Genomic DNA, 13,429 nt, shown 5'->3' with positions numbered 1-13,429 from the left:
ATGTATGTGTATGTATGGCTCAATAAAATATTTGTAAAAAATCGAACCGAACCAAACCGCATTAGTTTGGTTTGGTTTGGTTCGAATTTTTTTAAAAAGCCAACCGAACCAAACCAAAGCGCACTATTTTTCTCTTGCGTTTCAGATGATTTTTTCGTCAAAACCGCTCAAATTGCACCGTGAATACTCATACTTCTCAGACGATCACGGCAAAAAGCAAAGCTAAAGTGGACCTGCTGGATATGAGCACTAAGAAAGTCAAGGAAGCTAAGGGTGGATAGGAGCACTAATAAATTATTTTTTATTTTCGAAACAAACTATGTATTGTGAGACACCTTTAATGTTCATGTATAAAGAGAATTTCCCTAATTTATTGGTCGACATTACATTAAATGCATTGGTTACAATTGTAATAAATCAAATAACCAACCATAGTTATGTTATTACCGAGAAAAGAGTCACAGTGACACACTTATTTATGTACAGACAAGCAGTTGTACCATACTCATTCCAAGCCGTTGAGCATGTTTTAAATTACTCCCTCGGACAAAAATCGAAAAATTCAGACCAATTAAAGAGGAATGTAAAAAATATTGAAAATAAAAAAATTTCATTAATTTTTAGGTGCCGACACAAAAATTATTTTTTTAAAAATAAGAGAGAAATGCTAACTAGTGTTTTTGAGATATTTTTTAAAATCTTAAATAATTATTATTATTTTTTTTGAAAATATACGTATTTAGTGCATTAAAAATTAAAATTGTCAATTTTCTTATAAAATATTTCTTTATTTAAAAACTTGTAAAGAGTACCCTAAGGACACTGGTTAGTCAAGTCAATAAAATAATAAAGGATTAAAATAGTAATTTGATTATTCATCCTCAACTATTAACGTGTTTACATTAAGAGGAGTGCTAACAACACTCTCTTTTTAACACTCTCTCTAACACTCACTTTTTTATTGGTTGAAACATGCGTGGTCCCTCACTTTGGAAATGGATCTCACATGAAGTGGTAGGACCCACACATGTTTCAACCAATAAAAAAGTGAGTGTTAGAGAGAGTGTTAAAAAGAGAGTGTTGATAGCATTTCTCTTACATTAATTTGTAGTTGTTTCAAACTAAACATGTTACGCTAACAAGAGGGATGATAACAACACTCTCTTTTCAACACTTTTTTTAACACTCTCTTTTCTATGTTAAAACATGTGTGAGTCCCTCACTTTGAAAATGAATTCCACATAAAGTGGTAAGACCCACACATGTTTCAACTAATAAGAAAGTGAGTGTTAGAGATAGTGTTGTTAGCATTTCTCTTACGTACAATTGAGCGAGATTTCTCGTGATTGAAAGAGAGATTAATATAAGATTATTTAATATGATTAACGATATGAATTTCGTGAGTGTGAGAAATCGAAAAATATTAGAATAAAACAAATTGTTTTAGTATTTCTTTTAAATATAATTTTTGTAAAATATATCATTTAAACTATTTAATTGAAAAAATTAAATAAATTATTTATGTTAATTTTATGGATGAAGTCCATTAAAAAGATTTAAAGGATAAATAGAATGAATTTTATTTTAATGGATAATTAGATTTAATATCTTAAAAAATAAAATAAAATCTTGATAGTTTTATGATTTATTTTGATCCATCCATCAACAATCTAATCTAAGTTAATTTATATATATATATATATATATATATATATATATATATATATATATATATATATATATATATATATATAAAAGGATAAAATGACACCAAGATGTCGAATTTAGTAATTTAATATCTCCGATAACTCTTCACTCTATGTCCGTATAATAAAATATATTGTTGGATTAAAAACTATTATCATATAGATCACACCTATAAAAGTTCACATCAATTAAAAATTATTTTATATGTTAAAAAATGATTAAAATTAACGGTTTTCATGAAATTTTGTAAGACGTTAATTTTTATGCACGGATATATCATATTATTTCCTATTGATCTTAAATTTTATATATATATATATATATATATATATATATATATATATATATATATATATATATATATATATATATATATATATATATATATATATATATATATATTATTTTGTGTGATTGAGGTTACAGACACAAATCTAATTCATTTTCAATATTTATTACGTGTTTATTTTGCCTAAAATCTAATATATGCTGAAACTTGTAGTATATAAATTCAAGTGCAGAGATAGTATACTACACATAAAGTAAGATGTGGAAGCTGAACATATCAGATGGTGGAAATGACCCAAACATATTCAGCACAAATAACTTTTTAGGAAGACAGACATGGGAGTTTGATCCAAATGCTGGTACTTCTGAGGAGAAAGCTCAAGTTGAAGCTGCTCGTCAACATTTCTATGATAACCGTTTCAAAGTTAAGGCTTGCAGTGACCTTCTTTGGCGCTTCCAGGTAACTATCTCTCCATACAAAATCTATGGATAACTTCTGCTCATCTATTTTATTCTCACCTCTTAATTATAATGATGAACAAGTTTTAAAAAATGCAGTAGAAAACAATTTCAGTGATTACTACCACTACCAAAGAATCATAGGACCACAGATATCAAATGTGAGACGGCCCTACATGCATAATAAGTTCACATGATTCTAGATGTTTATCAACACTCACAAAAAACTGAGAAGAAATGATAACTACTCAAAATTTATCAAAATAATTTTTAGTTGGACTGATTTGATTTTTAGTGTTTGTTGAAAATTTAGGCTTAATTGGAATTTTAATATCTTAACTTAACTAGTTATTTTATATTATTTTCATGGCTAATATTTATTTCTTTAAACAAGTTAATCAGTTATATTGATTTTTAACGTTAAATGTTTAAAACTGGATAATATTGCTTGTTGTCTATCACATATTATTGCTTGTTGGCTAATATTTATATTTTACATATTATTGAATCAAAATATGAACCACTAAGACCAATATATTTATTTTTACATTTCTTCATGTTTGAAAATTTCATCTAAAATCAATAAGTTTATTCATCTTTTACTTTAGACATTTAATCTTGGTTGCAATAATATTGTTGACCCTCTGCCGTAAACTTCATTATTTTTTAAATTTTAACTATTTAATATTTTTGAGGCTTAAATAATTTTTTGGTGGTGTATTTTTTATTTTAATTCTTAATTTTTTTTTTAAAAAAATGATCTCTAAATGTTAAAAATATTTTATTTTTAATTTTTAAAATTAAAATCTGCAATAAAATTTGAAGAAAAATCTGCAGAAATAAGATGTTGTGAATTGGAACATCTGTCTTTAAAAAAAATGAAAAATCTACAAATGATCTCTGAATGTTAAAATTATTTTATTTTTGTCAAACAATTTAATAGTTGAAAATTTTCCTTTACAAATAAGTAAATAAGATACTGTGAATTCGAACAACTGCCTTTGTATTTTATATCTTTGAATAGTTATCAAGTAAACTAATTTATATGTTGTTTTAATTTGTAAGCAAACAAATAAAAATGTAGACCTTTGAAACTTGGGTATGTATTTTTTTTAACTCATTTTATTATAACTAAAGTTGGAAGAGTCTACTTTCTACCAAACAGTTGTATCCCTTATCCTCAAATGTTTGAGAAAATATTAAAATATCATTTAAAAAATATACTAAATGTGCTATAAAATTTTATTTGATGTGTAAGATCATCTAAATAAATTACCAATTAATTTGATAAATTTTAATCTTATATGTATGCGTGTGTATACATTTGTAACTATCATCAATAAATTAATATTATATACTCTCCATGTTTGTTATTACATATGTAGATTCTAAAAGAAAAGAATTTTAAACAAACAATAGAAAGTGTAAAGATCAAAGATGAAGAGGAGATATCAGAAGAAAAAGTTACAATCACATTGAAAAGAGCCGTTCATCACCTATCCGCACTTCAGTCTAATGATGGCCATTGGCCTTCTTTAAATGCAGGTCCTCTATTTTATTTTCCTCCTCTGGTTAGTACCTTTACCACTCTATTCTACTTCCTCTATTTTTTTATAAATCGTTTTGACTTTTCACGCATATAAAAAAAATTAATTATTATTATATGAAAAAGAGAAGTTGTAATTTTTTTTACAATACTATCTTTTATTAATGGTATGATAAGATAAATTTAAATAATTAAAAGAATAGAGGATAATAGATAACATTAAAGTATTACAAAACAACTCATATTTTAGTGTAAATTTTTTCTCCAAAGCGTCTTATAAAAACGACTCATAAATATTATTTTTATTTTTTTATTGTAAAATTATTCATTATTATTATTATTGTATTATCTAATTAATATTATGTATGTTACTCGTAAAATATTATATTTCACTTTGATGAAACATAAATTATTAATAAGTTAATTTAAGAAAAAGTCATGAAAAATTTATAATATTTTTTAATTTAGGTGCAAAAGTTTTAAACAACTTTTATTGCAAAACAGAGGAGATAATATAATAATGTACATGTTTTTTGTTGCGTTTGGGAACTAGAAGTGATGAGTGAGATGAGATCTTGGATAAATGGAGTTTCAATGTGGTGGATAAGGGGTTCACACATATAAGGTTTGCACTACAACATTTAAGTCAGCGAGAGTATAAACGAATTTAAATATTTGAAGTGACGCACTTTTTATCATAGTGTGAGAGGTAAAAAAAAACGTCTGCGTGAGAGGAGGTGTGTTGTGCAGATGACTGTTGGATTTAATTAGACGGTGATCAACACATTTGGAAGGAGGGGTCATCTTCCCTTGGTGGAAGGAGGAACCACCTACTCCATGCGTTCTTCACTTGATGTCGCTCATGGGTCTTTCGATATGAGCCTTGTAAACGATCCATAATAGTTGCCCTACCCCAAATACTTCTCAATGTTTTGTAGGACAAGGGTATGTCGCGTACGTTCCTAGGCTGGATGCTGACATGCGCAAGTGAAAAGTCTCGCTGAGACGTTACTTTCGTTGGGAACAGGCGCATTAAAAGCATTTTCTATAATGGGTAGCATTTTATAGGGAGCTTCTAACATGTGTCCCTATACTAGTCAGTAAATTAAGATGTCTCTTCTATCTTAGGATTCACAAGTACCTCGAACAAGGAGATCCTGACTGTTGATGGTGCGGCTTAAGCTTCCCAATATAGTGGTTCATACGGTCCTTTTGTGATCGGGGCGCATAAAAATTAAAGTGTTCTTGAAGTATATGATTTTTTTCCTTTTTCATCATTTGCAAACTGTAGAAGCTCTTCCTCTTTTGTATCATCAACTTTCTTATTTCTTGCGAGCTCTTTTGCGATGATTGTTTATTAAGTTCATCTGCAATATTTTGTTACTTGGTACATGAGACACGCGGACGATAATCTTTATTTCTTTAAGGTAAGGTCTATAGTTTCCTTTCTTTCTAATTTTTTTCTTTTTTATTTGGGTTTTTGGAGAGTATGTTTTTAAGGTCTCTAATATTTGAACTTTTGTCATTGACATATTTAAACATAACACTGAATCTTTACCCTTGAATGTGTATTGTATTGTTTCTTCACTTTTTCTTTTTGTATTGACAATATTCCTCATAATAGAGTACTATATGACAATATACCAGGATGTTTGACATTTACTCTGATAATCTAAAACATTTCAAAAACGATTCTTTTGGTCATTCCCCTCAATAAAAGGCTTATGTTAATATATGATTCATAGACCTAGGGACACCTTATCAATGCTCAATCATATTCTCCAAATTCATTCTTCAAATCCACTTCTTGTCAGATTCTGGGTCTTATGTTTATATTATGGATGATTTGTCTCCAAAAGACATTTTTCTGAATGGGCCACTGATATCCTTCTTCGAGAGTCTGGGTTATGCCAAGGGGGTTGTCTCTTCTGATAGGAGGGTTATATTGACTCCAAGAGTAAGTTATAATAACTTACTCCACATCTTGTCCATTAATTCTTTTCAATCTAATGATTAAAAATAATAAGGAATAGTTTTCTCTTTCCACATTTAATGACTTATTATTTTTAACCATTAGATTGAAAAGAATTAATGGTCAAGATGTAGAGTAAGTTATTATAACTTACTCTTGGAGTCAATATAACCCTCCTATCTCTCTCTCTCTCTCTCTCTCTCTCTCTCTCTATATATATATATATATATATATATATATATATATATATATATATATATATATATATATATATATATATATATATATATATATATATATATATATATATATATATATATATATATATATTATATCATTAGTAAACTATATCAATTATCATTTCATTTCATATTCAACCATCAATAATAAAAATGAACATAGAAAATCAAAGTTTGAAAACATTATGTTATTGTTTATGAAATTTATTTATAGAAATTTCTAAATTTTTATTATACACATGAAATTAAGATTACATATATTATTAAACACTATAAAAATAGATTTTGTCAAAATAAAAACAATTCCTTGTGCTTGCTTTACATATACATTTTTTCTAAATATAAAGTTCAATTCCAATATGCTAATGTACTAATTAAGATTAACTTTTCCATTCACTTAAAACATTGCAGGTCTTTTGTATGTACGTTACAGGACTTCTTGATTCGATGTTTTCCGATGAGTATGTGAAAGAGATACTTCGTTATATATATTGTCATCAGGTATTCTTGAGAATCCCACACTCAAATGATGTATGACTTAAAAATGGATTTATACGAATAGGAGACATCCCCTTCCTTATACCAAACCAATTTTGTAGCATTAAACTATACCTAATCAAATTTATAAAATGGTATCAGACTTATCCAAAATATATGTCTCTGGCCATCCTTTATGAACCACTCGAGCCATATTAAAAATGTCCAAAGTATGAGAGAGTGTGTTGATCACAATCTCAAATTTGATGAGATATGGTATGAAAATGTGTTCAAAAGCTAGAGATATCTCTCACTTTATACGTCATGTTAATAAGTATGAGTTACCCTAGTTTACTCTACGCACAAAATCCAATGGTGCTGGGCATTAGGGTGTGTATTAGGAAAATTCAATTCCCACATCAAAAAGAGATTAGGTCAAAATATAGTGGCACTCATTGCATTATAAACTGTTTTTTAAGATTGATATAATTCCAATATAAAATTGTAAAATGATATAAGAGTCTATCCAAGATCTATTAGGCCACCTACTATTGGACAATGCTTCAAATGTCAAGTTTGAACCATGAGTTTGTGTGTTGAGACTCCCGCATTGAATATAATGACTTGAAAGTATATTTTTAAGTGGGATACATCTCTCACTTTACAAGTTGGTTTTGTAGAGTCGAGTTAAACTCAACCTAAATTTTAAGAGTAATACTTGTTCTATTTCAAGACGTATTGACTAAGTAGAAAAAAACAAGAGAATTATAATCTTTTCACTTTATTATATTAATTAATTAACTTGGTCGTCTTACTCAACCACATATAGCTTAAAATATATTCATGCAAAAAAATAACATTTAATGTTGGTTATGTTGCATTTTCATTTAAAGAATGAAGATGGAGGGTGGGGACTTCACGTGGAGGGTCACAGTACCATGTTTTGTACTGTACTAAATTACATATGTATGCGAATACTTGGAGAAGGTCTGAATGGAGGTAAAGAAAATGCTTGTGCTAGAGCAAGAAAATGGATTCATAATCATGGTGGGGTGACACATGTATCTTCATGGGGGAAATTCTGGCTTTCGGTAATGTTTTATCTAATATAAAATATATATAATTATGCAAAAAAATAATGTACATATATGCTAATCTGATAGAATATTGAAACAATACAGATACTTGGCATCTTGGATTGGCGTGCAAGTAACCCAATGCCCCCTGAGTTTTGGATGCTTCCTTCTTTTCTTCTTAAGCATCCAGGTTTAGTAATTAACTTATTTTTTTTCACATTTTTAATGAATATAATGTATTAAATTGAGTGTTTATTCTATTTCATTTTTATCTTTTACCAAATACAGTTAGAATGTTGTGTTATTGCCGATTGGTATACATGCCTATGTCTTACTTGTATGGGAAGCGATTTGTGGGTCCAATCACACCACTCATCCTAATGTTAAGAGAAGAACTCTTGAATCAACCTTATGCAAATGTTAACTGGAAAAAAACACGTCACCTATGTGCAAAGGTGAGGAATTTAATCTTTGATTAACCATAATGTGTATATATACATATCCTATTTATAATATAACTGTCATGGGAGATATACGTGGCAGTTTTTTGGCTCCTCGCAGTGGTAAATATCGACAAATATTATGGCTTTTTCTACCATCGTCCTACTTAACAACACCACATAGTGGCTGGTATGCCGGTATTTTGGCTCACTGTTATACGCCATGGACAATACTGAATGAGAGCAATAATTGTCCATTTCATATATTATTTGCTAGAAGATCTCTTTTTTAATTTGGTTTAAGTATATCTTGTACTCTTTTTATAAATAATTTGTTTTTCTATGAAAAATGCAGGAAGATGTTTACAATCCACATCCTTTGATACAAGATCTAATATGGGATAGTTTATACATTTGCATGGAGCCACTTTTGACTCATTGGCCTTTTAAAAAGCTGGTTAGAGAAAAAGCTCTCGAAACAGTAATGAAACATATCCATTATGAAGATGAAAATAGTCGATACATAACTATTGGGTGTATAGAAAAGGTAGTTATCACAATAATAAAAAAAATCTATATAATAATCTATATAATAGGGGATTAAGTCATTTAAATTGATGAACAAAAATTCCTTTTAGGTTTTGTGCATGCTAGCTTGTTGGGTGGAAGATTCAAATGGAGATGCATTCAAGAAGCATCTTGCTAGGCTCCCAGATTATTTATGGGTTTCAGAAGATGGAATGACCTTGCATGTACAAATTATATTACCTTATTTTAATGCAAGTCAATTACTAGAATATTTTCACTATTATTATATCATCACATATAAATGCACATATTTTTATAATGTAGAGTTTTGGTAGCCAAACATGGGATGCTAATTTGATCATTCAAACCTTGCTTGCCACTAACCTGATTGAGGATATTGGTCCGACCCTTGCAAAAGGACATGAATTCATCAAGTTGTCTCAGGTGGACTTAAATTCAGTGATAAGAACATTATATTTACTAAATTTTAAAAATACTCTTATATTTATCATCTATTAACATGTGTACTCTCTCTTTGTTAAGATGAGTATAACTGACCATGAAAAAGAACAATATAAGCTTTCCTATTTATCAGTATTTAATGTTTCTTATTATGTGCACACTCTTATACATTATAAAGTTTGTATTAACTATAACTTGTACAAATATATTGTTTTTAATTATATATGACAAAAATGTCATCAATTGCAAAGTTAGTGTTCATTAAACAATTGGAAAATATGTGTGCTACTATTCATTTTATAGGTTAGGGACAATCCTTCAGGAGACTTTAAAAGCATGTATCGTCATATCTCTAAAGGGTCATGGACCTTCTCTGATAAAGATCATGGATGGTCTGTTACTGATTGCACAGCAGAAGGTTTAAAGGTAACTAACTAACAATATAAGAGTGTGTTGTCTACTTTTACAATCACAAACAAAATACAAATATTTGTTAATTTATTTTGCACTTGTTTTAGTGTTGTCTGCTTTTTTCTATGTTGCCTGCGAATATTGTGGGGGAAAAGATGGAACCTGAAATGTTATATGATTCCGTCAATATTCTATTATCACTCCAGGCAAGTCCTCTACTATCTCTTCATTCTTTGGTATATTTTTTTAATTTTTAATTTGAAATTTTGCACCACTTAACTATTTATTATAAAGAGAGAAATAAGTGAAATGCGATAATAAATTAATGGTATCATAGGAAAGCATAAGTAATTTCATAAAAAAATCATCCAAATTTATTGATATTCTTGGTGTATGTAAATAATATTAAAATGATATATTAGTTCCCTTTTGTAACAAATAATAAGACACATTTGTATTGAAATTAATTGCCATATTAAAATATCTAATTTACAAGGAAATGAAAACATTTAATTAATTTTAAAAAGTTTTTAAAAGCAAATTATTAAAATTCTTCCACTTCATTCACATGCTTATCACCAACGTAATAAACATTCACCCAATTATCATCCATAATAAAGAATACTCTGAAAAAATTGGCAAATGCAAAGATTATGTTAATAGGCTAAAATCAACTGTTGAATCAACCACATTTATACAATATATAATCATCAAAGTGTAATTAATGTTCAATATTCTTATTAAACATGATTTGTTTTTGATGTATTGTTACAGGGTAAAAAAGGTGGTTTACCGGCTTGGGAGCCATCAGAAGCTGTAGAATGGTTAGAAGTAAGTATTATGATATTAATCAATAACCAAAAAATTAGAATATTTGTTAAATCTCTTACATTAATTTGTTCTCTATAGTGTATATATATACTAGTAATTAATTATATTTGTTATTAATTTTCAGCTATTCAATCCAATTGAATTTCTTGATGAAATTGTAGTTGAACGTGAATATGTTGAATGCACTTCATCAGCAATTCAAGCTTTAGTTTTGTTTAAAAAACTATATCCAGAACACAGAAATAAAGAGGTTGAAAATTTCATTGCAAATGCGGTTCGATTTATCGAATATAAACAAACAAGTGATGGTTCATGGTATGGAAATTGGGGAATTTGTTTCACTTATGGTTCTTGGTTTGCTCTTAGCGGTCTAGCGGCTGCTGGCAAGACTTTTGACAATTGTTCCGCCATTCGCAAAGCTGTAGAATTTTTGCTCACAACACAAAGAGAGGATGGTGGATGGGGGGAGAGCCATCTTTCTAACTCAAAAAAGGTTCGTTGTTGAATTATTCTAACCTACTAATTAATTAATTAATTCAAAGGTATTGCATGGATTCAAAATGAACCAAACTAATAATATTTAGAAAATATTTAACAAATTTGGCACAGTGGTAGATATTTGGAACCTTAATCATTTGGTCTGTATTCAATTTAATATTGACTATTGTGTGTGAAAAATATTTATTGAGAAGTCAGTGCCTTAAATAGATCTCATTTATCTAGATAAGTTAATTTCTGTAATTACACATGTATCTTAATTAATAAAAAATATTCGAAAGATAATGCAGATATATACACACATAAATTATGATATGTCATTGAGTGAAAATAATGCAGATATATGTACCTCTTGAAGGAAGCCAATCTAATATTGTGCAAACATCATGGGCTATTATGGGTTTAATTCATGCTGGTCAGGTATCTTCACTTTTTACTGTAAATAAATATTCAAAATAAAATATTCAAAATGCTTAGTTACTACTCTAACTACTAATGAATGTCAAAATATGACTATTTTGTATATTTGTGCAGGTGGAGAGAGACCCTACACCTCTTCATCGTGCTGTAAAGTTGATCATCAATTTCCAATCAGAAGAGGGTGATTGGCCCCAACAGGTTCATCTCAATCTTTTAATTTTGATATTATGTCTATTGTATATTTATCAAAAGTTGTGTTTAATGAGTGTGATGAAGCGAGTGAGAATTTGAAAAATATGACACAAAAAGATTAATTAATATCCAAGGAACATGTATTATGTTGCAAAAATTATATTGATAGACTAATATGAGTACAATAAATCTCAATTCAAAATAAACCTATATTAAGACTATGTTAATAAGCAATTTTCAAATTTCAATAATTCTGTGAATTTTTCAACCTAAAACACAATTTTTGAGGTCTTTACAAGATTGAAGTTCATATAATCTACTTATATCTTACAGCAGAAAGTGTTTTTGAGTCTTCTATTTATGTTCATCAAAAGTTAGTAGATCATGTCAAATTTGTTACCTTGACAGTCCAACTTCTTGACTAAATTGAGCTTAATAGCCTAGGCTATGTTACTTGCAAAATCTAAATCTTTTTGGGCATAAACTTGCAAAAGCTAATTTGGAGTAATTTTCTTTGCTCCCTAAATTTATAAAACTTGATGTCGTCCACTATATGACTAATGACTAAAAGAGATGTTTTAATAGCATAAATTTTGTGATGGTAAGCTAATAAGTTGTTAATTAAGTTTTTATTTATGTCATGGCAGGAACTCACAGGAGTATTCATGAAAAATTGTATGTTGCATTATGCAATGTATAGGGATATTTTTCCAACATGGGCTCTAGCTGAATATAGGAGACGCATTCTTTTGGCTTCCACTGAAGTTGCAGTTTAATATGAAACATTGAGCCGAGCATAAAAAAAAAGCCATATGAATAAAGAATCAAGCAAACACTTCAAAAGAATACAAAACATTCTACTTCTATTAAACTACATACAAAAGAATACATTATTATTTTTAAGTGTGTCTGTGTGGGATATAAATTTTTTCCAGCTTTTCCTCTATTGCCCTTGAGTCAGCCACAATTCTTACCTTTAGATGATATTTTCCTCTACAGTCCAACTAGTTTATTATTATTTTCTTGCTTAACAACCGTTGGATTTATAGCAGCATAGGAGCAGAAGGGATAAAATATGAGAGGATCCATTCTCGTCTGTGTAATCTTATGATAATGAAAATTGATTATTTAATAGTATATTATATATTTCTCTTTCTTTTTTTTAATGGTGTATTTTTAGTGTTGTTGCAGACACATTAGATAAGGAATGATTGTCTTTATTTGAAAGGAAACAATAAATCTTTAAGATTCAGTTGTACGGTGCTTAAGATTCGATTATTAAGAAGATTTATGACTTGTGAATTTAGTTGTATTAGATATGTGGAGGTGAAGAGTTCTACTTATTAGTTTCAAATAACACTAAAAAAAATATAAATAACACTAAAAACAAAGTCTTTTAAATATTTTTTTTAAAGCAAAGATTCAATAAATGAGAGAACTAAGGGTTCTCCAACCTTGATACAACATGAACGGCCGAACTCCACCGACAAAACAATAATACAAACCAATTAAAACTACGATATAAAAGACAAAGGGTCTTTGTTAAAGTCGTAAAAATTACAATTGGAATGAGCATTATCGACAAAAAAAGACCACCTCCATGCCAAAAATTTGATATTCCAAACGATGTTGTTTATAATTTATCTACTTGAAAAATTACAATCTAATGCTAAAGATTAACAATTTTACTTGAATTTAAAATTTATCATTTTAATTTTTTGTTATTTATGTTTTTTTTTAAAATTTTTTTTGCTAATGATTAACAATTTTACTTATTTCATTTTTTAAAAATTTTTTTGTTTACATTATTTTGTGCTACTCTTTAAACATAAACTTGTATATTTCACTAAAAATCTTGCACAACTATTTAACATTAAAATTGA

At 28.3% G+C, this 13,429-nt stretch overlaps 1 protein-coding gene across 4 annotated transcripts; it reads left to right on the top strand.

The window, feature by feature from the left end:
- Nucleotides 1-2,144: 2,144 nt before the first annotated feature.
- Nucleotides 2,145-12,712, top strand: LOC131623344 (mixed-amyrin synthase-like). 4 transcript variants are annotated; one of them, XM_058894351.1, is made up of 16 exons: nt 2,145-2,455; nt 3,840-4,025; nt 6,623-6,712; nt 7,582-7,779; nt 7,870-7,954; nt 8,053-8,219; nt 8,560-8,751; nt 8,843-8,956; nt 9,057-9,176; nt 9,498-9,620; nt 9,713-9,811; nt 10,380-10,436; nt 10,561-10,929; nt 11,274-11,349; nt 11,469-11,552; nt 12,194-12,331. In XM_058894351.1, exons 1-15 carry the CDS (start codon nt 2,255-2,257, stop codon nt 11,537-11,539), a joined length of 2,148 nt encoding a protein of 715 aa, XP_058750334.1. In that variant the 5' UTR covers nt 2,145-2,254; the 3' UTR covers nt 11,540-11,552; nt 12,194-12,331. The 4 variants fall into 4 exon arrangements, with proteins under 4 accessions (XP_058750334.1, XP_058750332.1, XP_058750333.1 ...); XM_058894349.1 differs by having other exon boundaries at nt 2,146-2,455; nt 11,274-11,354; nt 12,194-12,712; XM_058894350.1 differs by lacking the exon at nt 6,623-6,712 and having other exon boundaries at nt 2,146-2,455; nt 11,274-11,354; nt 12,194-12,712.
- The last annotated feature ends 717 nt before the right edge of the window (nt 12,713-13,429 follow it).

This window comes from Vicia villosa, unplaced genomic scaffold (genome assembly GCF_029867415.1).
Source record: "Vicia villosa cultivar HV-30 ecotype Madison, WI unplaced genomic scaffold, Vvil1.0 ctg.000060F_1_1, whole genome shotgun sequence".
NCBI classification, from domain to species: Eukaryota; Viridiplantae; Streptophyta; class Magnoliopsida; order Fabales; family Fabaceae; genus Vicia; species Vicia villosa.
The sequence above is the reverse complement of the archived record's forward strand: the minus strand, read 5'-3'. Positions and strand labels throughout refer to the sequence as shown.

Bases quoted from the DNA above. Each gene is read 5' to 3' on its own strand.
- LOC131623344 (XM_058894349.1), top strand. From the start codon at position 2,255: ATGTGGAAGCTGAACATATCAGATGGTGGAAATGACCCAAACATATTC. The intron at 9,177-9,497 runs GTGGACTTAAAT...TTCATTTTATAG, and splicing joins AATTCATCAAGTTGTCTCAG to GTTAGGGACAATCCTTCAGG. The intron at 10,437-10,560 runs GTAAGTATTATG...ATTAATTTTCAG, and splicing joins AAGCTGTAGAATGGTTAGAA to CTATTCAATCCAATTGAATT.